Genomic DNA, 23,179 nt, shown 5'->3' on the forward strand with positions numbered 1-23,179 from the left:
ACCAATGTCCCCCTCCCACCGTTATGCTAGGGTTTTCCTCTTACACTGTTCTATCCTTCTTCCACCCTTCATTTGTGGCTGCCCTGTCCTTTCTCAATTTGAAGCCAGATCTCAGAAGATTGATTTTTATGAGATGAATACAAATTTGTTACATCTGTTTCCTCACTTTCTAACCCATTCTCCATCCACTGTTTAACCAAACTCTTGCTATCACAGTCCCGAAGACCTTTGAAGGATGTGTTTCTCTGTTTGAATCTTACTTGACTTCCCGGCAGAAGGTGGCTGCATTTCTTCCTTCCTTCCTGGAATGCCCTCTTCCTCTGTCTTAGTGTCACCACACCTTTCTTGTTCACACTGCCTTGCTTGTGGGGTTCCCCTTATGCTGTTCTTCCCTTACAAAGTGATGTCCTTTAAAGTTTGTGTCCTGCAGCTGCAGGTCCTCCTGAGAATCCTATTGCTCATGGCTTTGGTTGTCTTGTTTATGCTAGTAATGTCTTACTCTGTGTTTCCAGCAATGTCCAGGGATGATCTTTGGACCGATATATCTCCAGTTGTCAACTGAACAGGCTTCTTGGATATGGGATACTGTATCACACTGAACATTTACAAATTAAATTCCTAGATCTATTTCAAGATTAGCAGCCCCATGATCCATTCAGTGACATGGGCCAGAAACCTGGACTCCAGGTCTCGTTAACTATGCTATTCATTCACTTAGGAAATGCTGCAGTTCAGTTTCCTAAACTTTCCTTTTATGTGTTATATGTTTACTTTTTAAAAATCTCTATGGTGTATTTCCTCTTTCTTTCTTTAGCTATTGTTGAGCTCTTCTCTATGTTGGCACTGTGCTGAGTACTTGAGGTATGTTGAGAAAGGCTGACCTGGCCGCTTCTTAACACCATTCTAGATGGGGCATGGAATGAGGATCAGCTGAATTCTCATAAGAACATAGTTTAGTGATGCTACTGTTGTCTTTGTCTAGGTCCTCTTTACTGACTGTCACATGGTAGCCAGAGTGGTCTTTTAAAAATACTGATCTTACCTTATCACTGTTTATTATTGTCCTGGAGTTCTACATGTCTCTTAAAATAAAGACTAAAATTGTAGATTTCTTTCTTTTAGTTTTTAAAACCATAAACTCATGTTGTCATTGTATTGTGGTCAAAAGAGGCATATAACTCTTACATGGAACAGAATACACAGTACAGCAAAACGATTTCTTTCTACACCCACACATCTATAAAGGAGAACAAATTATAACCAGAAGCTTGCTTGGTGATCTTGGAATTAGAGCAGGGGCATTTAATTCTGCATTTAAAATGTTCCCTGGCTTTAAACTGAGCTTTCTCAAGGCATCCATCTCTGTAATGACAGAGCCATCACAAAGGGACTATGGGGCTTGAAGTCCTTCCACCAGACCTGTGTCCCCGTGTGGGCCTCCTCTTCCCTCCCTTCCTCCATACCCAGCATGTGCCTCACTCACACCTTCCTTCCCTGGAAGGGTTAGGCCCTCTGTCATTGCTTCTCACACTGGGAGTGATTTTGCACATCTTTTCTCTGAAATGCATTCTTGGATGGGATTTTATGGGTAATTAATTATTAAAAAGTAACATCTGAATGTGATCAGAAATGCAAATAAACCAAGGATCAGAGTCAGAGTCAGGAGGATTGAAAGTTTAAGGCCAGCTTGAGTGACTTACTCTGATCTACTCCCAAAATTTTTAAAAAGTGTAAAGGACTGGAGCTATGCCTCAGTGGTAGAGCTCCCTGGGTTCAATTCCTGTCCCACAAAAGAAAAGCAAACCCAAACCACAAACCAAACCCAGACTCCATACATATATACAGATGCAAACAGTGCAAAGGAAAAGTTGATTTCCCCCATCAACCTTCCTCACATGTCTCAACATTCAGTCGCTCTGTCCCTCTCTCCAATAGCCAACAGCTGATTCTAGTTTGCGTGTCTCCTGAGGAAGTAGTCTGCTTACATACATGGCACATAGGTGACTATTCTTTGTCTTGAATTAAATGAGAACGTTCTGTATTCAGTGTTCACACCCTAATGTTCCCACACAATCCTGTCTACACCAAGCCTCTCTTTCTTCATAGTAATCCATTAGGTAGACTGATGTACTTAACCAGCCTCTTCTTGAACAATTTATAGGAAAAAAACTACTCCCATGATGCTTTAGGAGATAGAAATGTAATATTGGTATGTACATAGGCAGACTGATTAATGGAATAACACAGATCCATTAACACAGAACTCAATGTGCAAGTTCTTACACACGTGTGATTTTTACATATAAAAAGTTTGTAAAATTTGAATTGCCATGACATTTATCAGACAGTTGTGATTTTGATAGATATTTCCAAGTGTCTTACTAAAGAGGTCACATCATTTCATTTTTCCACTAAAACTAAAGTACCTGCTTTTCTACAACTAAGTCAGTACTACTCATGGTCAAACCTTTTGACACTTGTCAATCAGATTCCTGAGACATAGTATCACAATTGTTTCATTTTGCAATTTTGTACTTATAATACAGATTGAGTACCTTTCATACATTTGTAAGTCATTTATGTTTCTTTTTCAGTGAAGTACTTTGTCACGTACCTTTACCATTTTCTTTTTCTGTTGGTTTGGGGTGACTTTTTTAAAAAGTTGATTCTAAAATGTCTTTTGACAGTAGAGTATTTGTCCTTTGTCTAACATTTTGTATGTCTTCTGAGGTCGACTACAGGGTGATATCCTTTCCTTCTTCCTGCCCTTCCTCATCTTCTCTCCTTCTTATAAAATGCAATTAATTTTTAAAAAATAAAACTTACTATTTCCTTTATTACATCTATGTTACAGATGTGGCTAATAAAGGTCTTCCCTTTTCTCACCGTATAAATCAAGTTTCCTATATTTTCTTCCACTATTTTTACTGTTTTATATATTCACTTAATGCTTTATTCTATTTGGATTTTTGAAATACAAGAAGTGGTGTAGCAATTTTTAAATTATTTTTTCAAGGTATTGTAGAAATTTTTAAATTATTTTTTCAAGGTAGTAAATCACCCTATTCAGTGTCTGATAACTTTAATATTTACTTTTGCTTGTCCTCACTAATTTAAAATAGCAAGTTCATTATACAGCAGACCTGTGGATCTGGGTTATTCCCTTAGTTATCTGTCTATTCATTTACCACTACTATACTTTTCCTCTGAAAACATTTTAGGATTAGTTTTGTTTCCCTGTTGAATTGTGAGTCTTTTGTCAGTCTTCTTTCTGAATTTTCTGGACCACTTTCAGATGATCATTTTGCCACTTTATGGAACTGCTTGCCTGGCTTCCCCATTTGATGGATATTTTCCGTCAAGATGCTTTGCGTATCAGAGCTCGTACCTTCTTCCCAAGTCTTGTACACGCTGTGTTGACAGATTCAAAGCCACCTCTATAGCATCATTGTGTCTGTTTCCCATCCTTCAACATGGGCTGTGGCTCCTCTCAGCCACCGGCCTTGCCCTCCACTCTCACTTCTCTCCGGGCTTTGTGGCAGCTGTGCCCTGAGCCTGGAACTGTTTCCTGCCCTGTCCCTCTTGAAATGCCTACTTGTCACTCACATCTCTCCTTGAGCTTCCCAGGATGCGGGATGACCCTGCTGCCATGTGCTCATATAGGCAGCTCCTGTTGCTCTGTGTTATGGAGTGCACCCATGTCCCTGTCTGTACCCTCCACCAGGGCACAGAGCGCGCAAGGGCAATGTGTCACACAGGTACAGATGACATACACATGTGAACCCTGTCCTCACATGTGGATGAAGCTGTTCTTTATAATTCCAAATCAGAGTATTTATGATTTGGTCTCATAACTACTGATGGGACTTCTCTAAAGTCATCAGGTTTAGATGTTTATGTATATAAATATGCTTTATGGAATTAACATGTGCAGTGCTAATTCATGTACAGTAAGAAATCAATGGCAATGCAAGGTCTAGTGAGGCAGGCTTCCACCAGGAAGAGGGCCAGTGGGCAAGCAGGTAAAGACAGGGGTGGGCACAACTACAGAGATGAACCCAGGGAAAAAAGAACACAGGGATACCTGCTCTCCTACCGACAAATGGGTCTAATGAGAAAGATTTGTGCCTCTCTGTCACATAATAGCTAATAATGGAGAGTCTTGTGGATCAATTGCAGTTTTCCCTGTGACTGAATTTATGGTATTTCACATAAAAATGGTGCAGGAGTGAGATTTCAAATGTGATTTATCCTTCTCATAGCATGATAGTGAAGACTCTGTTTCTCTCTAAGAACTACAAACCCGAGCTGTATAAAAAAGGTGGTGTGTTAGGGTCAGTTTAACACACCATCTCACAATACCTTTTTGTGACTTTGAAATCCGAATACCTTAAGCTGATTTAATGAATGGTTAATAGAGCTTCCCGTATATTTATAACACTACCAGGCATCTGAGAAACTTTGATAATTGTTTGTAAAACTGATTGTAAAACAACTGATAGACATGAGATTGGAAGGCTTTTAAAAATAGAGTAAGGAAGTCTATAGGTGAACAGATTGTGTTGAATAATCCTAAAAGATAATTTTCCCTCAAGATAAATAACATGCATGTATTTATGTTTATACAACACAGGATCTTCATAATGTACGTACATGTGGAAATATTTGAGTTCCACGTGTATTTTGACAGTTACATATTTTTAAAAGAATAGAAATTATGGAACTGACATGTGGTATTTAACCCTGAGGAGAAAAGTCTGATTTTTGGTTGAGTCATGGGTTCCTTGGTGAGCCTGGGTGACCCTGTGTCATTTAACTTCTAAGCCATCGCGTTTCTTCTCCCTTAAAGAAGTAACTCCTTTAAGGGAGTTACTCTCTCACAAGGGAAATAATGACTAGTAAAGCTGAAATCACCCTACCCTAGAATCCATGCAGGCATTTCTCTTCCTTCATTGCATTTTGTATCTGTGTATATACATCCCAGAGTGATAGTTACTCTGAGGACAAAGTTGAAATGGAGATCAGGAATTAACTTCATACATGTTTTGTAGAATGATTGATTGTTTCATACGATCAATCATAATATGATCAGTCAGCAAACACGTTTTGATGTCTTTTTATTTATTTTTTTAAGTTTTGGTTCTGAGTATCAAGACTTAGGTCAGCCACTACCATGTATACCTTTCAAGGGCACAAACCACCTGCGTTCCAGCTGGGTCTCTCTCTCTCTCTCTCTCTCTCTCTCTCTCTCTCTCTCCTCCTCCTCCTCCTGCTCCTCCTCCTCCTCCTCCTCCTCCTCTCTTTGTCTCACCACCTCAAGGAACCTCACATACAGATGTGTGCACAATTCACACTTCTGAAGTTGGTTAGCACCACTGCAGACTGCAGGCTTGGACCTCACTCTTTCCCATGCTGGCACACCCATGTTGAGGTGCACCATCATTTCCTTTGAGAGCTTGTGTAGGGGGTCAACACTTGTGGTAAGGCAGGACTACTTGGTGTTTCAGAGTTCCCATAGTGTGTGTGGGATAATGAGCCAATGCTATTTTGCACTTGTCATTACTTTTTGTGTCTCCATTTCCCCATTTGGAAAATGGGCAATGATGGTACCTTTTTCATTAGGTTGCTGTGAGGTGAAATTGGGCCATGTAAAATGTTTGTAATAGCACCTCACACATAGTTTGCATTGTGCTGATAGGTTTTGTTCTGTATATATTGTATATATACAGCAGATTCTGTAGGCTGGTGGAGAGCTAAAAAGCAAAAGGCTTTGAGTTTGGCACTGAACAGGTGCTGTGGCTAGGAGGACAGTCCTAAAGGGCATTCGTTTTCTTACTGTCAGCAGTGTGTGTCCTCTGGCCAGTGTGTGCATGGCTTTTGTCTCATAGGACCTGGTGGACTTGGATGATTGGAATATTGACCAGTTATGTGCTGAACAATCATGAACCAGATTTAGCCTCTGTTTTATTCAGGTCATACTCTTTGTTCTGCAGATTGCTGTACTCCATTGTGCCCATCCATTTCACTTAGCAGGTTGTTTACTAACAGTGCCTCTAAACCCTCGGGCCGTCAGGCAGTACTCCATTTGCTCTTTTAATTGTTCTCACCCTTTAATTGTAAGCCTTTAATAGATTATATGTATTTTTCTTTTTGAAAACTGTCATAAAATACAGATAATATAAGCTTGCCATTTTAGGGCTGGGGATTTCACTCAGCAGCATAAGCACCTGGCTGGCAAGGTCGTGAGTTTGATTCTCAGTACCAAAAACCAAAAGAAAACAAAAGAAAATAGCTTGTCATTTTAACCACTTAAAAATGACAGCTCTATGGCATCAATAGTAAGGTGCAGGGCACTATCACCCCTGCTGTCTCCAGAACTCTTTCATCTTGTGACACTGCAACCCTGTGCATCACGCAGTGGCTCCTTTCGTACTCTCCTGCCCTTGGCAGCTGCCGCACTACTGTCTCTGCAAACATGACTTATCTAGATACCCAAGAAAAATGCATGTTTCTAAACAATGATATAACCCTTGAACTAAAGGTTCTTATTGGAGATTTAAGATTTCTAGATACAGTTATACTTCCTTTCTGCAAAAATAATTTCTATGTCTTGTGGCCTTACACAAATACTTGCAGTTGGGGTCCCTTTCCAGTAGTATTTTTGTACTTCAACTCCAAGGAAAGTAATCTATAGCCCTCTGTAAAAATGATTAGAGGTTAACAAGAGAAATGTAACACCGAAGGTAAAACTGAAAGTGTCCCTCACGTTGTATCTGTCTCTTTACTCCCACCACCTATAAATGTGGGCTGCAAAACTGTACCAAAGTCAGAAGAGTGCCTCCAGGAGATCCCAGACTTTTACCACTTAAGTCATTCTTCATTCTTGACGTTATGGCTGATGCTCACTTTCCTGTGTGCTGTGCTTGATCTGCCCTGATGCTGGAGCAGAAATATTAGCACCAAAATCTCTCTCTGTGTGGAGTGACAGCCTGACTTGAAGGCCAAGAAATCTTCAGCTGCATTCTGCCTTGACCCGTGCTGACTCAACTGTTGCCAAGAGTTCTTATGACCCAGGCTAGTCATTGGAGTTTCTCCTTCATGCTTTAGAAATACAACACTGGTTTGCCTAAAATAACAGGGAAAGAGAAAAAGGCATTAAAAAGAAAAATAATTTACATATTTGGATTTGGGTTTCAAGAAGATTTTATTTTTATGAGCAATCCATTCTGCAATGTAAAAGAAAAAAATAGATGAAATTATTTACTAATCCGTTTCTTGAAAGCAAGTATAAGGTCCTTCTATCAGCATACTGTATATATTAACCACTTAATTTTTATTGAATGAGTAGTAGAAATGTGACAACTTATCAGTATTAGAATAACTGATGGTCATCATTTATATAATAAGATTAATAGAGTAAAAATGAGAGGAAACAAGAAGTAAAAAAAGAACATAAAAACTCCATCTGCTCCTAATGACTGGCATAGTTGCTGTAACTGAGCTCAATGTTCATCCTTAACTTCCTGGCAGTGAAAAGAGAAACTCATTATTAAGAAGGAGCAGGCTCCCTAATTCCACAGGAGCACGGCTTTGTCTGGCACTGTGCACTTAAAGGAAAAGAGTGAGGCATTTCTTAGCTTTTATGAAAAACACAGAAGTAGATTTTTCTTCTTCCCGAGAAGGCCAGTGAGAGCTGGGGAAAGAGACAGGACATCAGCTCCTCAAGGAGGCTAAAGCGATCCATGAATTTAGCCTTGCAATGCTGTAATGATCAACTGACACAATACAGGGTCTTAGGCTCCCACCCCACACGTCCTTGGCTTAGCTAGGCTTGATAGAATCTGGACTACTGATCGTTTAATCCTCTCTGGCAGAGCCTAGAAGATTTTAGTCTCTGTTGCTGGGAAGGCCAGATTCATTCTCTTTGCAAACCAGACAAACAGATGGTGGGGGATGACATCTTTTTAAATGAAGACTGAGCAGCTCATCCAGGTGGAAACCACCCTGCCTATGGATGGAGATGAGCTCGGCAGCACCAGCAGCAGGACTGGGTGTGCTGGGAGGCAACTCTGTGACTGTCCCAGAACTTGGACAAGTGATTGGGACCCCGGGGGGCAGAGATGGTTTGGGCCTGGAAGCCATTGGAAGCAGATGAGACCAGGTGGCTTCCTGGGCCGTAGGAAAAGCTCCTTCAAACTCCCACAGTGTCTCCAGCCCTGACAGCGGTGGGCCCTGCGTGAGCCTGCCAGGTTGCATTAGCTACGGAGTGCACCCAAGTCACAGCATGAGTGCCTGGTGTTTCACACTGGCTAATGTTAGGATATACTGTCTCCAAATAAATATTATAGCTTAAACATAAACCAGGTGATATGGGGGAATGAAACTCTCGACCTATTATATGCCTGGTATGAGTTCATGTTCTCTAAAATTGAAGAATGAATTTTAGGAACAATGGAGATTAAAAGTAGAATATATTTATTGAGAGAAAGACAAGCTGTCTGAGAGAGACAGAAGGAGTCCTGAGTGGGTTGCCAAGGACTCTGTCTCTTCTAGGGACTTTTATAAAGTAAAATCATAGGATGAGATGGGTCCAAGGTGGGAAAAATTGGGAACTTGCAAGGCAGATGGGCGTAAATTGGGACAGAACTATGGTTAAGCAATAAGATTAATTGCTCGGGTAAAATTGATTAAATCACGGACAAATAGGGAAGTGAGTCATGTAGAAAGTGGGCATTCTTAGAGAACAGTGACTCTTCCTTTTGGGGATTGGGTGGTGACTCCTAACTTCCACAGGGTGATAGAGAACTATTTAGAATAGCAGGCAGTCCTTAGGATATGGGTGCATTTGTTTGATCTTTAGTTTTGAGGCTTGGCCCAGAGCAGGAGATATCTGTCTCCTGAACAGTTTGAAGATATCTGGGCTTCTGCACTGGCTCCTTGGAGGACCTAATCCTGTCTCACTGCCTATAATATTTCTAACTAACTCAGTTGCCTATGACACAAGCACCCTCTTGGCAGTAGTTCAGGACTAGAACCATTTCTGATCTGTAGCCCTTCATGGTTTAATGTGGTAAAACTGTGTCATGGTATCTGCGAGGAGCGTGGTTTTCATTTGCTGGGTTCCTGTGTATGTTTGTCAGCTTTCTGTCATTGTGGTAAAATACCTTCAGTAAGCAGCTTGAAAGATGGGAAGTTTATTTTGGCTCGTGGTTTCAGCCTGTAGACATTTGGCTTTTCTGCTTTTGAATCTGTGGTGAAGCAAAACGTCATGGTGAAGCAGAACTGTTAAATTCATTGTGGACAGTGGCTGGGGAGAGGTACGGGGGGAGACAGAGACAGAGTCAGAGACAGAGAGAGACAGACAGAGAAAGAGAGAGAGAAACAGTGTTCCCAGTGACCTAATGTCCTATGCCCCATCAAGACCCTGTGGTGTAAAGCTTTCTCTACTTCCCAGGAGCATCCCAACTGGGACCAGCCCTTTATCATGTAGGTGTTTGGAGTACACTTAAGATCCAGACCATAACCATGTGACCTATCAAAAGACCCGAGACCTAAGACGAAGTATATAATGACATTAAATAAATTGGATGAAAGAAGGAAACTGAGAACCAAAAATACCATTTCCTAAGAGTCGTATTTGCCACCATCCCAGGTATTACATTATGCTTGGCTACATCTGCATCTGGCTTTGCTCATTTTTAACAACAGGGGAAGTTTCCAGTGAATCTGAGACAGGTAGAAGTATTGTGCAGGTTCTGTGCCATTTTGTTGGATCAGATTGTGTTGGGGTCTCTCTGTCTGGCTGTCAAGTGGGACAGCAGTTGGAGCATTGATATCTCGGAGCATGTTACAAACAGAACTGAGTCAGGTGTGTTAAAGTCTCTCCCCAAGCCAGTGATCAGCCAGGGGCAATCAGGATGTCACATCCTGAAATGTGCTCGAACCTCAGGGTGACAGGCAGTGCTGCTGACCCTCCAGTAGCTGTCAGGAGGAGAAGTTGGGTCAACTTATTGGATTCTCTATAATTTTAAGAGAATATGAGAATTCAGATTTTAAAATGTGAATTGTTTGAATGAAACTATTTTACTGACTAATCAAACTAACAAAAGACCAACAACACCCTATTTTTTTTTTCAGTTTTCTTTGGTTTTTTGAGATATGGACTCACTATGTAGTTCAGGCTGGCTTTGAACTCACTGAAATCTTCCTGCCTCAGCCTCTCAAGTGCAGGGATTACAGGCATGTACTACCAAGCTTAGTTTAACACCCTAAGTGGATCAGACCCAAACTACAGGACTCCTAGCCAGCCAGTTTGTAGGCACATAGTTTGTAGGTTGGCGTTGCACCTTACATCTGGAAGAGAGGCCATGCTGATGAAGCAAGATAAACTTCTATTTTCTTACTGGAGAGTGGAGTGTTTCATATAGACTTTAATCTTTTCATGGTTCATTTTACTGATCATAAATTATGGCCTTCCTTGTTGGAAATCTTGTTAGTAGAGACAGTTAAGAATAATGCTCTGTAAACTCTCAGACAAAAATACAGAGTGTAACTTTTTTCTTCAGATATTTTGGGGAATTTTTCTTATAAACTGTGTATACAAGAGAACAGACATTATCAAGTCCAAATTTGCTCTGCCTTGGATGCAGGCCCTGGAGGCTGTGAGGTTAAGCTTACCAGCTAGTTAGTAACCAGGCCAGGCCTTGAGCATCATCACTTTTTGTTCAGTTTGACTAATTGCTGACATTAACTGAAGTCGTCAGAGGTGGACCGATTTTCATATTTCCACAACAGTCCTGTTATTGTTAATTATCTTACTTCACAGACAAAGAAACTGAGGGCTGGGGGCATTCCTCAAGTTATATAGGTAGGAGAGGTGAAATTCGTGTGTGTGCTTCTCTCTGGTAATACAGTGCTTACTCCTTTCAGGCACTTGAGTTCTTAAATTCCAAAGGCACTGTAGGAAGCTTCCATTCTCAGAGCCTAACATTGTGTGAGTCTGACGATAATGTCAGGTGTGGTGGCGTATGCCTGTAATCTCAGCACTCAGGATTGTTGCAAGTTTGAGGTCGACCTTGGCTACATAATGAGTTCAAGACCAGCCTGAACCACATAGGGAGACCCTGTCTAAACAAACAAACAAACACAAAACAAAACAAAAAAGCATCTGAAGGCTTCTCATCTCCTATTATAACTCTATGTAAATATAATACAGGAACTATCCTAAAAGTGTCCTTGTTCCTTTTCATTAACTGTAGTTTTTAGGCCATGATTATTTGAGAAGATCTATTATGTAGAAATTCTAGCAGATATTCCTCACTGAAGCTGTTGGGTTTTGAAGTATGATCTTAGTGATTCCAAACAGTGACCACTGCTCAGAGGTGCACCATCCTCAGCATACTTGTCTCATCTGGTCCTGGGAAATCCAGTGGCTGTGAGCTCAGACCAGGGGCATGCAGTCTAGGTTTAAAGCCTGTCTTGATAGCCATGTGACCTGGGGTGAGCAACCTGGTATGGGGAAGCCTCAGTTTTTTATTCTGAAAGATGGAAGGAATCATTGGTAGCATGGGTCATCATCATCTGGGTGGCTTGGATGGGTTGCAAGGCAGTCCCTGTCATCGTTCCACGAGAAAGGGGTTTCAGGCACGGCCTCCACATTCATGGTCGATAGGCATCTGGATGCTTAACAGCATATATGAGTAAGCTCTTCAGATTCAGATTTATAAGCTTACATGGGATTATCTGCGTTCATGTCCCCATAGATGGAGTGGCATACTGATTCTAGAACAAAACTGCAGCACAGTGTACTCCAATCTTGCCTTACATTGGCTGATCACAGTTATCACCTGCGGATCCTAGATTAACTTTTAAAACTTTTTCTCAGCTTTTTTTGCTTAGAAACTGAAATTGCCATGGACTTAGAGAACAAGGGCAATTAAAGAAAACATTATTATATTCCTTGTGGAAGTAAATTTATGGTAGAATCCTATCAGAGTTGTATGGTCTTACCTATGGCTCTCATCTTAGGAATGTATTACAGCCGTTGATGACGTTTGGGATCTATTTACTTTAATAAAATATGCCTGTTTGTCTGTCTATCTGTCTGTCTATCTGCAGCGGTGGAGGTGATTGGGGTTAGCAGGAAGGAATTCTATTTTGAAGAGTCACTGATTGAAGTATTTACCATTGTTACCATTTCATTTTGATGTGTTGCTGGTGAGGAAAGCTAAGCTAAAAGAAAATTTTACTTTTGAGTGGTACTGCTATTAAGTTTCTATACTCTAAGAAAATATGCATTAGAAACTACCCTTTATTTCTCAGGGAGATTATCTGGAGAATTACTTGGTAGGTTGTTAAAGTAAATGTGAAATCTTTTAAAATGTGATGAGGACCCTTGCAGGAAAGCTGCAATTCAATAATGTTTCCGTAGATTTTTTCCAGAATTATTCGTTTTCTTTTCAAAAAGTCTTCTTTTCATTAAGCTGAATGGAAGAGAATTCTTTATCCTCCGGAAAATGCCTTAGCAAAGGTTTTGGAAATCAGACTGAGACTGGAGAAGCTTTGGTGCCAATACAGAACAAGATGACAAGCTCTATGACTTTGCTTAAATTCATATTCTTGATCTGTCAACTTTTAGGGCTTGATCTTAATGCCTTTTCTTCATTTAAGCCTTCCCTGGCCTGTCCATGATTCATATATATAATATATACAGTCTTAAATAGTATTTCTTATTTGATCGTTCCTTCCATGGCCCTCTCACTGGACAGGCGCTTGTGTCTCATCTGTTCTTTTTGGTCCATCAAGCAATGTCACAATGAGCACTGTCTCTCTGAGAACATCCACTCCTCTCCCTTAAGGTCTAAAACCACTGGATCTGAAGACCTGGAAGCCTTCTAACCTTACTTTCTTGATGGGTTTCATGGCAAAAAAAGCCTCACATGCCCCAGAGCAATTATTTTTTGTCACTTATGGAATAAATTATTGCTTCAATGTGTTGTATGCTTATAATCTGCATTTACAGTTAGATCACATGGACAAAATTTCACCTTCGAAATATACTCTCTCCTCTCTCTGCTATTATCTTTATTTCGCCTCCTTGGTTTGTGCATGGCAAGTGAAGTTATATGATCATAATCTTCATTATTGTGCTTGTGTCTTTTGTGCACGTGTGTGCCTATCTGCTGTTCCGAATGGGAATGTCACAGCTCCAGGGAGAAGGTCAGTGTCTCTGTAGGAGTACAGACGATCTGTGAGAGTTGCTGGGAATGGAGATGTAAGGAGATGAACAGGGTCCCTACTTTTGAGGTGTTAATGGTTGAGGCATTGGATAGGTTAAGTAGAAACACAAGATTTTGAGTGCCGAGAGTCCCCAAATGTGCCCTGCGCTCACAGGAGCCATGGAATGGTTTTCTGGGGAAAGCCTCATTCTGTCAGAAAGGCCCCTGGCCCAGGTTTTCCTGGATGCAGGTGAAAGTCACCAGTAGGGGGCAGTGTAGCATGTGCTTCTTTGTCTCTGCCCAGGGGTTCTGGGGAGGTCATTAGACTCCTCAAGGTTTGGGTGGCCCAGGGAGCTAGGGACCTGAACTCAGGTATGCTTGTCTGCAGAGTCACTAGGAAACCCCAGCCATCTTTGCACTTTGTACGGGTATCCATTAACCTTTCTTTCCTTCCTGCCCTCCTGCCTTTGTTCCTTTTTATTTTCATCAATTCAAAAATTCTAAAAATATAGCAAGGTAGTAACTTTATGAACTTACCTGTATTCAGAACCAGTGCCTTAACAGTTCATCTCTTGTCTGGCAAATCTTTTGTGTTTTAATAAAAGAAATAGGCTAGCAGTTTAATTAAATAAGTCACTTAATAGTTTAAGTTTCTTTATCCCAAACCTGCTCTTCTTTCCCAAGGTAACTGTCCTGCAACTGTCTTTTTATGTTTCACATGTATCCTGTAAATATGCTGTGCTCCTATTTTTGTGTGTTTTTAAATGTTCTAACATAACTTGTTTTATAGTATAGTAGTATCAGTATGGAATTTTGCTTATTTTCTCACATAGCAGGGAGATCTCTCTGCTCAAACATATTTAATTCATTTTATTTTATGTATTTAACATTTTCGTTTTTAAAGTTTTGTTATTGTGATGTGTGGACACTGGAATTGTTTCTGGCTTTCAACCTTGTTACTGTGAAAATTATATTACTCAAGTGACCAGATTACAGTGAATATTCTTGTGTCTTTGCCCTTGGGTTCACATGTGAGAGTGTGTTTTAGAGATACACTTGCTGTACTGCAAAGGGTGCCAGTTTATAATTTTGCAGGATACTGAGAGAATGCTCTTTAAAGTGGTAACACCAGTGTACAGTCCCTCCAACAATGTAAGAAAAAACCCCACATCCTTAGAAATGCTTCACAGTCAGATGGTACACATTTTGTCCCTCCAGTGGAAGAAGAACCTATGACACTGTTTTAACTTGCATTTCAGATTCCTTGTGAGAGGAGCAGGTTTTCATGTGTTTCTTGGCAGGAAGGTTTTCTCTCTGTGAATGGCTTATGATTAGCTTCACTGGTGTCCTTTCTAGATCTATGATTTCTTCCTTAGTGGTAGCTAAGGATAGCTTCTTAAGGGGTGGATTTCCCGGCAGGTTAGTGATAGCAGCCACATTGTGGACATATCTAGGGGGGAAGTTTAGGAGGGGTACCCTTGGATTCTCCTCCCTTGGAGGAGCCCTTCCCACCTTAAGGACCCAGTACTTGTCTGGGTGTTTCTGCTTAGACTAGGAGAAAGGTTCATCTAGGGCATGTTCCTTCTGCTGTGGAGAAGAATTTTCTGTGACCATTTTTCATAATTTCACACAGTTCTTCAGTAAAATATAGTCTGATTTCAGAGCCAAAAACAGTCATGCTTTGCTTTGCTTAACATATTTCTGGCTTATTTTCATCTCATAAATATTGTGAACTTAGCACTGACCAAATGTATTCTACTTTTTCTTGGATATTGGTGACCATCAAGCTTAAAATTAAATTTTCATCCTTTCCTAACAAGTACATATGTTATAAAACCCAATTCCTGGCCCTGTTGATGTTGCTAGCTTGACTTTTATTCTGTGTCTATTTGTTAGGTCATTACATAAAAGTAAGTTAAATTTGAGGTTAAAATAAAATAGAAGTAAATTAAAGGGCATAAACAACTAAAAGAAAAGTGAAAGTAAAAATGATGCTTGTGCCATCAGTGTGGCCTAGGCACCTAGCCAGCACCAGGCAGTGGCCCGGGATGCGGGGCCTGCAGACTAACGCAGTAGAGAGGCAGACGTGTCAGTGGGTTCCAAGCAGGGACAGGCGCCACACTCCAGAGGAAAGGACGAGCTTGTCAGGAAGGAAACCATCCACATTTTCAACCTTTTTAGCCGCCAGTCATGTGAGAAAAGCATTAAAAGTGTTCATGATTATGGGGAATGCAGTTCTTACTGTGAGGTAATTTGGGAGGAATGAGGTTCTGTGATCTCTACTGGAAACACTAGTGCAGTCAAAGTCTTGGAACACAGTCTCTAAAGTGTGAGGATTTGGAAACATTTCATAAAAATTTGGAAATTGAACATTTGGTGCAGGTTTTAAAATATTTCATCCTGTGTCTTGTGGGGGGAGAGCAGAGAATTGTCTGTTTCTAACTTTACTGGCTTCCCTCTGCCTGTGACTGACATCCATGAGAGAACTACAGTCCTGGAGAGGTAGCTGCCCTTCTATTTTGGAGGCTTTTTTTTTTTTTTTTTTAATGTAATGGGGACAGTGTTTGTGCACATCCTTTTAAAATTATTTCTCCTTGGTGAAATTTGTACCGTGAGAGAATTCACCTATCTTTTTGTTTTTATTATTTTATTTTTATTTTCTCAAATCCTAGCAGTCCACCTTATTATCGTTTTATTTCCACCACTGTTTAGAAGGGACCTATAGATGCTGTGTGCTCACTCATTTAATATTATTTTTCTTTTAACTTTTTATTAACAGTAGGACTACTTATTTGTTTTCAGTGTCTTGATTGAAATGCATTGCTTAACTACTTTCCCAAAAAGGGAAGCAGCGAATTCATTCTAGCATAAGTTCTTATAAGTTCCCTGTAATTCCAGGTGTTGTTTGCTCATCCATCCATCCAGCTATCCATCCATCCATCCATTCACTGTCCGTCCGTCTAGATGCCCATTCAATTATCCATCCTTTGAGTATCTACCTTGTACAAGGGACCAAGTTGAGTGGTATAGCATTAGGAACTGTAATACAGTTTTATCTTCACAGAAAGTGTGATCTAAGAAAATTCAAGAGATACTTTAATAACTGGTAGCATATAGGGTATTTGTCTAGTTATTTATTTATACTCCTAGGGACTTTATTGATTGTGAATGACAGAATAGAAATTGTATATCAGTTAATGATATATAGCTTCAGAGAGGGCTGGATCCCAAGACTCAAGTGGTAGTTTCTTTGTATCTCCTTGCTTCTCTTTCATTTTGTATGCTGACCTCATTCTTGCCTAGTATCTTTCCTTATGGCAGAAGATTTCCCCTTGGGAACCTGGGCCTGTGTCATGCTTCAGCTATGATCCCAGCATAGGAGAAAAACTCTCTCCTAGCATTCCTTTATTTAATCTTAGGGAAGATTCTCATTGGTTGCATTGAGATTACATGCACTTCTCCAAGCTGGTCATCATGGTCAAAGCGAAAGTTCTCTGTTTGGGCAGAGCCAGTCATCCGCGTTTGTGTTTGAAGGTTTGAGGAGTAGGGAGTAGATGTGATTTCTACAGACAATATCCTGGAGCCATATGGGACTTGTGAAATGTGGTGTCTCAGAGGAAAAACTGGAATTGCTACTGAAAAAAGCAGAAAATGGGGATGCTGTGGTGCAAAAAGAGCCAGAGGGGAGGGATGGGAAATGCATTTCTGTGCTTCAAGATGCAAATGGAGGAAATGACTGTGACTCTTGGAAGTGACCCAAGACAGGGCTTCCCAGGCACTGTGAGCACTCCAGCAGCCCTGTGGCTGTCCCTGCAAGGGTGGATGGAGCACGTTTGAGAGGCAAATGATGCACTGCCAGGGTTCATTCACCTCTGCACACTGGTGAAATCCTAAAGGCAAGGAAAACTGGAGTTGCCAGGTAGAAGTGATAGAAGAGCAGGGAAAATACAAAACTTGTGAACTGACACTGACCGTGAAACCTGGTCTGTCATGGTTTGTTCTCACTCGTACACCACTTTACTCTCCTTACAGTATTAAGGCAGTGCTAGTGCTGGTGCAGCTGAGGGTGCAAGTTTCCCATTCTCCCATGTCACTGCCTACATCTGTAGTCACTGCTGTCCCCTCTCTGCTTTGTTGCAGTTTCATTGCCAATCAGAAAAGGCTAGAAATCATCAATGAAGATGACGTGGAAGCCTACGTGGGACTGAGAAACCTGTGCGTACTCAGGACCTGTGTCCCTTATTTCTGACTTTTCTGGTTCTTCCCTGTGTCTGGGAAGGCATGACTTGGTTGGTTCTAACCCGCGTGCCATTGTTTATTTTCATAGGACTATTGTGGATTCCGGATTAAAATTTGTGGCACATAAAGCATTTCTGAAAAACAGCAATCTGCAGCACATGTAAGTAGAAATGGATGCTTTTGCTTCTCTGGGTCCAATTTATTTAATATTTTCCTCTTCTGTTTATTTTCCTTCTTTTCCAGCTTTGAACTTCCTTTTTTAAAGTTAGTGTAGCTGTGATAATAGCCTAGAAACATTAACTTCGATTTTGTTTGATTTCTGAATGGCTCTAGAGGGGTACTTAGAACAGCCTGTTTACTCCCTTTCATGAATTTCTGGTCCGCTTCCATTTTGGACAGAGCAGTCGGAGTCTGATGTGAGAACTGTGTTCTTACACTGAGTCCTTGATTCTTTTGCTTGGAATCAAGACATGCTCCCTGGACGACATCAAACTAGTGGAACTGAAAAAAGCTGACTTGGCCTTGGCACTTTTTAGGGAAATAAAAAGTACTAATGCTGTTTCCCCTCATGGTAGGCCAACTTTTGAACCTTCATTTTCTCAATCCAATCTGTCATAGGTAGGTAAATATGGAGATAAAGCAATCCTGAGACATGCTGATATTTATTAACAGAGGAAATGTTTCCTCTGAAGTCATGCTGGTGCTTTATTCGCTGAAGTCAAGTGACAATACGAATCTATTTTGCTGTTAAATCCTTTAAATGATGACATTTAACCCAGTAAGGTGTGGCCTTGCAGAGAGGCTTCTTTCAGCAGTCACCCAAGTGAGGAGTGTCTTTGGATCTCTAAGCCAAGAGTGGGGGTCCATGCCTCCTGAGTTCACAGTGGGAGTTCTGCCAGAGGACTGTTACCTGCATGCATTTGTTCTCTCTCACTGACCACAGTCTTTTAGCAATGATGTCTTGCATGTATCGCAGGCTACAGTCCAACTATGCAGCCCTCATCTGGGTCGTCTCACTTGATTACATCTTTTTGGATGATCAATAAGGATGAACCTTTTATTCCTATGGCATAAACAAAATCAGTCTGAGGGTGTTCTAGGACTTGCCCAGGTAGTAGAGTTACTGATCAATGGCTAGTCCCTCTCTTTGTTCTTATAAGAACATAGGAAATAAAATGTGTGCCATTTGTACAATTAGAGAATCATTCCTTCTTAATAACATTTGTCTTTTCTATTCTTGAGCAGTCAGTTCCCTGACTGATTTCATGCCAGTTATACAAGAAATCATTCTCTGGGAACAGATTGCCTGTATATTCTGTGGAGATTTGTTGCTATTATGAAAAGCCTTAATTTCATAAAGCCGATTATCATGTCTTCGTATTTTAGGTGGCATTAGTGGTGAAGTCATTTTAAGAATAAAGTCTGTACAATTAAGATATAAAACACCCTACACAAACATGATAAAACTCTGAGGAACTCTGTTAACACATTTCATTTAAATGCTTTTTGGCATCGTTTCTGTAGTTGATTTGCCTGTATAAATCTGATGTCTGCGTAGGCCTTGGTAGCATAAACAAGGGAGACATTTGGATGAAAGAAAAAGGCAGAACACTCTAGTGCACTCACTTAGATGTAATTAGTGACCTCAATGGTTAAATTCTGGCATTTTCATTACAGCCTACCTTAGACCCACATTACTCAGCAGCCACATTTTACTGGTCATTGTATCACATCACTTCTCCTGATACTGTGACTTGAACAGTGGGCTCGGATTCACTGTATTTTATTAATGGACCTTGTATAATTCTTTTACATTAATACATGGCAGAATAATTTAACTGTGTTATAAGTACAGCATCAGTTTCACCTAGATATAGCCAAATATGCACCGATTCCCAAGGAGTTATCAATTGGAAATAGGAAACTAATAGGGTATATATACTCAGTTCAGTTTTCTTATGAAATAATAGTTGTGAATTTAGTCATTGCTCAAGTGAAATCTCTGCTACCATTCGTAGCCCTTGTCAAGTAGTAAGATAAAATTGAGTACGTATTAGGCAGTCACAAAGTATCACTCTGCGTATTCATTTGGCAAAATATGGAATCAGGCTGAGGAGTCTGCTGTTGAGAATGACAGGAGGTGGAGGGGTCAGGCTGGGGGTTTTCCTGTCCACCTCTGCTGATGACAGAGGACTCCGTGAGCCAGCTTGCTTCCTGACTTCTCGCCCATGGTCTCACCTCTGTCATCAACATGGTGAGGTGCCCGGGAGCTTATGAGGAACTATGGATGGAATCTGTTTCTCTCTACCCCTGAGCTATATTGATGATTTTTTTGAGTTTCCCCACCATATAAAAACATGTAAAAGACCAGCCTTTTTCATTTCTGCTTTTTGTGAAATGTAAATTGAGTCTCTTCAAGTCTCTCCCTGCCCCATTGTGCCCTGTCCATGTCACGCCAGCGTTGTGCTCTGAGAGTCCAGAGCCCAGCGACAGGTCACTCAGCGTGTTCTTGTTACGTCTCTCAGATCTCAGGGGCTGTGAGAACAGCCAGTGTTAGTGTTTTCCAGGGGTTTTGCTGAGGTGCTCATCAAACAGTAAGAGGATTGTTGCATATTTTTCCCCTTCCTTCTTCCTCCTTCTTGGCTTTTGGCCCCTATAATAAGTGTGGCTCATAAAAGTCATCTTGTTATTTGGTCTGTGACTGCACTCTGAGCTGTTGGCAGCAGGACAGAGGCAGTGGCTCCCTGCACAGTGCAACTGCGGCTCACTGACGGGGGAGCTGTGCAAGTTCCAAGTTTGCTCTCTCTTTGCTTCCGGTCCCCTCTGCCCCTTTTGTGTCATACAGGAAGAGGAGGTTTTGTTTTGTTTCCTTTTCTTTTTGTCTGATAAATAGGGATTTCTCATAGAAGTGAAATGATTGTATCCTGAAGACTGTGGGAAAGACAGGCAGTTGACTCTTAAACATGGTATACCCCAGTGGATGCCTTTCTTAGTCACATTTCAAGAGGCAAGCTTGGGGGGCACAGTTTACAACTCCCCAATGGATGCTCCTGTCTGGCAGGTGAGCACTTCACCCTGGAGTGAGGGGAGTCAGTGCATGCAGAGAAAAGAAGGAGCCTTCTAGAGGTTGAGCCCGGCCAAGTGGAACCCCACGTTCTGTTGACTTGTGGCACCCAGGGCAGTGGTCTTTCCTCAGTGACCAGTGTAGCTCACACATTAGCTCTGTGGTTGCTGCCTCTCTAGTGATTATTGCCAGACACACAAGGACACTGCCACCCTTGATGTCCCCCAGCTGACATGCAGACGGACTTCACGGAAGGTGAGGGCATGTGTCATCCTCACATTTCCTCTTGTATCTGACTCACAGCTTGCTTCCTTGAGCAAGAAGAAGACACTAAAAAGTTCCTGGGTTTGTTCTTGTTGGTCAAAGTCTTGGCTGTTTTTGTGACAGTGGTTGTTTGTTTTATATTCATCTTACTTATTAGACACATGTCTAGAGGCCCAAGTACTGGACACACTTTAAATAAATTCAAATAGTAAACAAATTCACAGAAAAAATCAACTGCTAGGATTGTGGCTGGGAATTTCCCATCTCCAGGTCTCATGACACTAATCATTGGAAACTCTCATCCATCAAATAAAACCACATATTTGGAGCATGCCAGGAAATTCATTACTATTTTTCTAATCACAAATATGCCACCTTGTCATTGTCATGCTGCTTTGCATCTTAAGACGGTATGTTGCTAGAATAGTTCAGGATAAAATCTAATGTATTCCTTGTTCTTTGATCTTCTTCTTTCATCTTAAAACTACCAGCTTATTTAGATTATGTATCATCTCACCTGAATTTATCAATCAGTAAGTGTGTTCTTTCTTATAATATCACATAAAATTCAGCAGGTTATTTAGTTTTAAAACATCTTTTTCCTTTAATGAGCTTATAACTTTACTTTTATTTATTTAACATTGCCTATTAATTTTTCAAAAGTCAGAATCTCTATGAGGTATATAATTTGATTCTGAGTGCACATATAAAATATAAATGTTTGGATGAAAAGAAGATTAATAACAGATAATATAAAATGTATACTCCCTCCTTCCTAATAAGCAAGGAGAAGGGAAAGGGAGTAGGGAAAATAACAAAGCTATCATTTCAGATGAAAAAAGAAGAGGACTGAGTCTAAAAAAGGCATGTATCATGAACAAACAAACTTATGTTTTGAAAATAAAATTTCTATTTGAAAACATTCTTTCTGAAATGTAACTTTTTAAATTCTCACTGTAATGTCTTTGGTTCTTTTCAGCAATCTCACTCGAAATAAACTGACCAGTTTGTCTAGAAAACATTTCCAGCACCTGGACTTGTCTGAGCTGTAAGTAATGATTTTTTATGGCATTTAGGGCAAGATTTCCAAACAAGTGGATACATAATTATATTTTTTTACATGCACAAAGTTGCAAGTCTGTTTCAAAATTCTTGAGAAATGATCTATTGAGTTCTGGCTTCTTTTTTTTTTTTTTTTTTCATTCACTCAGGAAAAAATTCATCAATTTCAAAATAAAAATCACAATGGTGATATATCATTTATGATGAAATTAAATGTTTTGTTTTGTTTTTGGTACTGGCCATTGAACTCATAACCTGGCACTTGTCAGGTAGGCGCTGTGACATTGAACTATATCCTCAACCTTAAATGTTATTTTTACATAAATAATTTATTTTGTAATGGCAAGAAAAAGCTTAAAAATGAAGGATATTTGCATTAAAATGGCTTTGTATCATAGCAAGTGTCTGGTTCCTGTTCTGTCCAGACCCAATAAAGCAAATGTGTCAGCAAGAAAGTGACAGTGGGCAGCCCAGCTGTCCCTGCTTTGGTCCTTTAGTGCCAGCTTAGGCATCATGCATGTTGGAGGAGAGGTTTCCTCCCTCCCTCCTCATCTTGGTGAGATTTTCTTCTAGGTCTGCCACTGTGCTCAGTATTTGTCCTTATGTCTTAATTTCCTCCCCTTAACATGGCAGGAAAAACACTGAAATGTGCCGTGAGCATCTCCTAGTATGCTCAGTTGTTGGTGTTCCGCCATGGAGCAAACAGCCATGGCTGCCATTTACTCTCGCGAGGGGCTAGAGAGGCCCACGGTGGGCTTTGGAATTAGGAGATGGCTCTTGCTAACTGTGTGTTGCCTGATCTTGGTGTCTTTTTATGAAAATCCATTCTTGTTCACAAGCAAATTGAGCAGAGTGGAACACGTTGTTAGTGACTAGGGTAAAATGGGGTTAAGTTGCGACAGTCTTGGCAACCAACAATTATTTGTAATAAACTGAATTTGGGGAAGTGGTGCAGGCATGTTTATTTTTTTAAAGATTATTTTAATTAACATAATAATTGTAGATATTTATGGGGTACTGTATAACATGATATAGGCATGAAAAATGAAAGGGAGATCTGTAGTACAGAGTAGGACACTCTGTGAAAATGTTAGGTACCCCTGTCCTGTAGTTACTTAGTGGATTCAACATGAGAGTTTATTTCAAATTAATGTCTCAATATTCTCCCGGCAGTATATTTAATCAATGCACTGAACAAGTGTTGATTGTGTCTTTGTTACCGATCAGAATGAGTAGGGCATGGATCTCTGAGGACAGCAATTTCCCTGTGGAAGATTTTGTTTTGCAGCAGGAGAGACAGGAGCCTCACATCATGGGTGCATGGAGCTGGCAC

At 40.6% G+C, this 23,179-nt stretch overlaps 1 protein-coding gene across 7 annotated transcripts in view; it reads left to right on the forward strand.

Annotated features, from left to right (window-relative positions):
• Positions 1-23,179, forward strand: part of Ntrk2 (neurotrophic receptor tyrosine kinase 2) — a 346,711-nt gene that overhangs the window by 10,316 nt on the left and 313,216 nt on the right. For all 7 annotated transcript variants that reach the window (XM_063243697.1, XM_063243700.1, XM_063243701.1 and 4 more), the window contains 3 exons: positions 17,358-17,432; positions 17,545-17,616; positions 21,764-21,832. In XM_063243697.1, coding sequence (XP_063099767.1) covers positions 17,358-17,432; positions 17,545-17,616; positions 21,764-21,832 — 216 coding nt within the window. The remainder of the gene's footprint in view (positions 1-17,357; positions 17,433-17,544; positions 17,617-21,763; positions 21,833-23,179) is intronic.

The sequence above is a fragment of the Cavia porcellus genome, unplaced genomic scaffold (genome assembly GCF_034190915.1).
Source record: "Cavia porcellus strain 051 isolate PalLab524CR breed Dunkin Hartley unplaced genomic scaffold, mCavPor4.1 scaffold_2, whole genome shotgun sequence".
In the NCBI taxonomy this organism is placed as follows: Eukaryota; Metazoa; Chordata; class Mammalia; order Rodentia; family Caviidae; genus Cavia; species Cavia porcellus.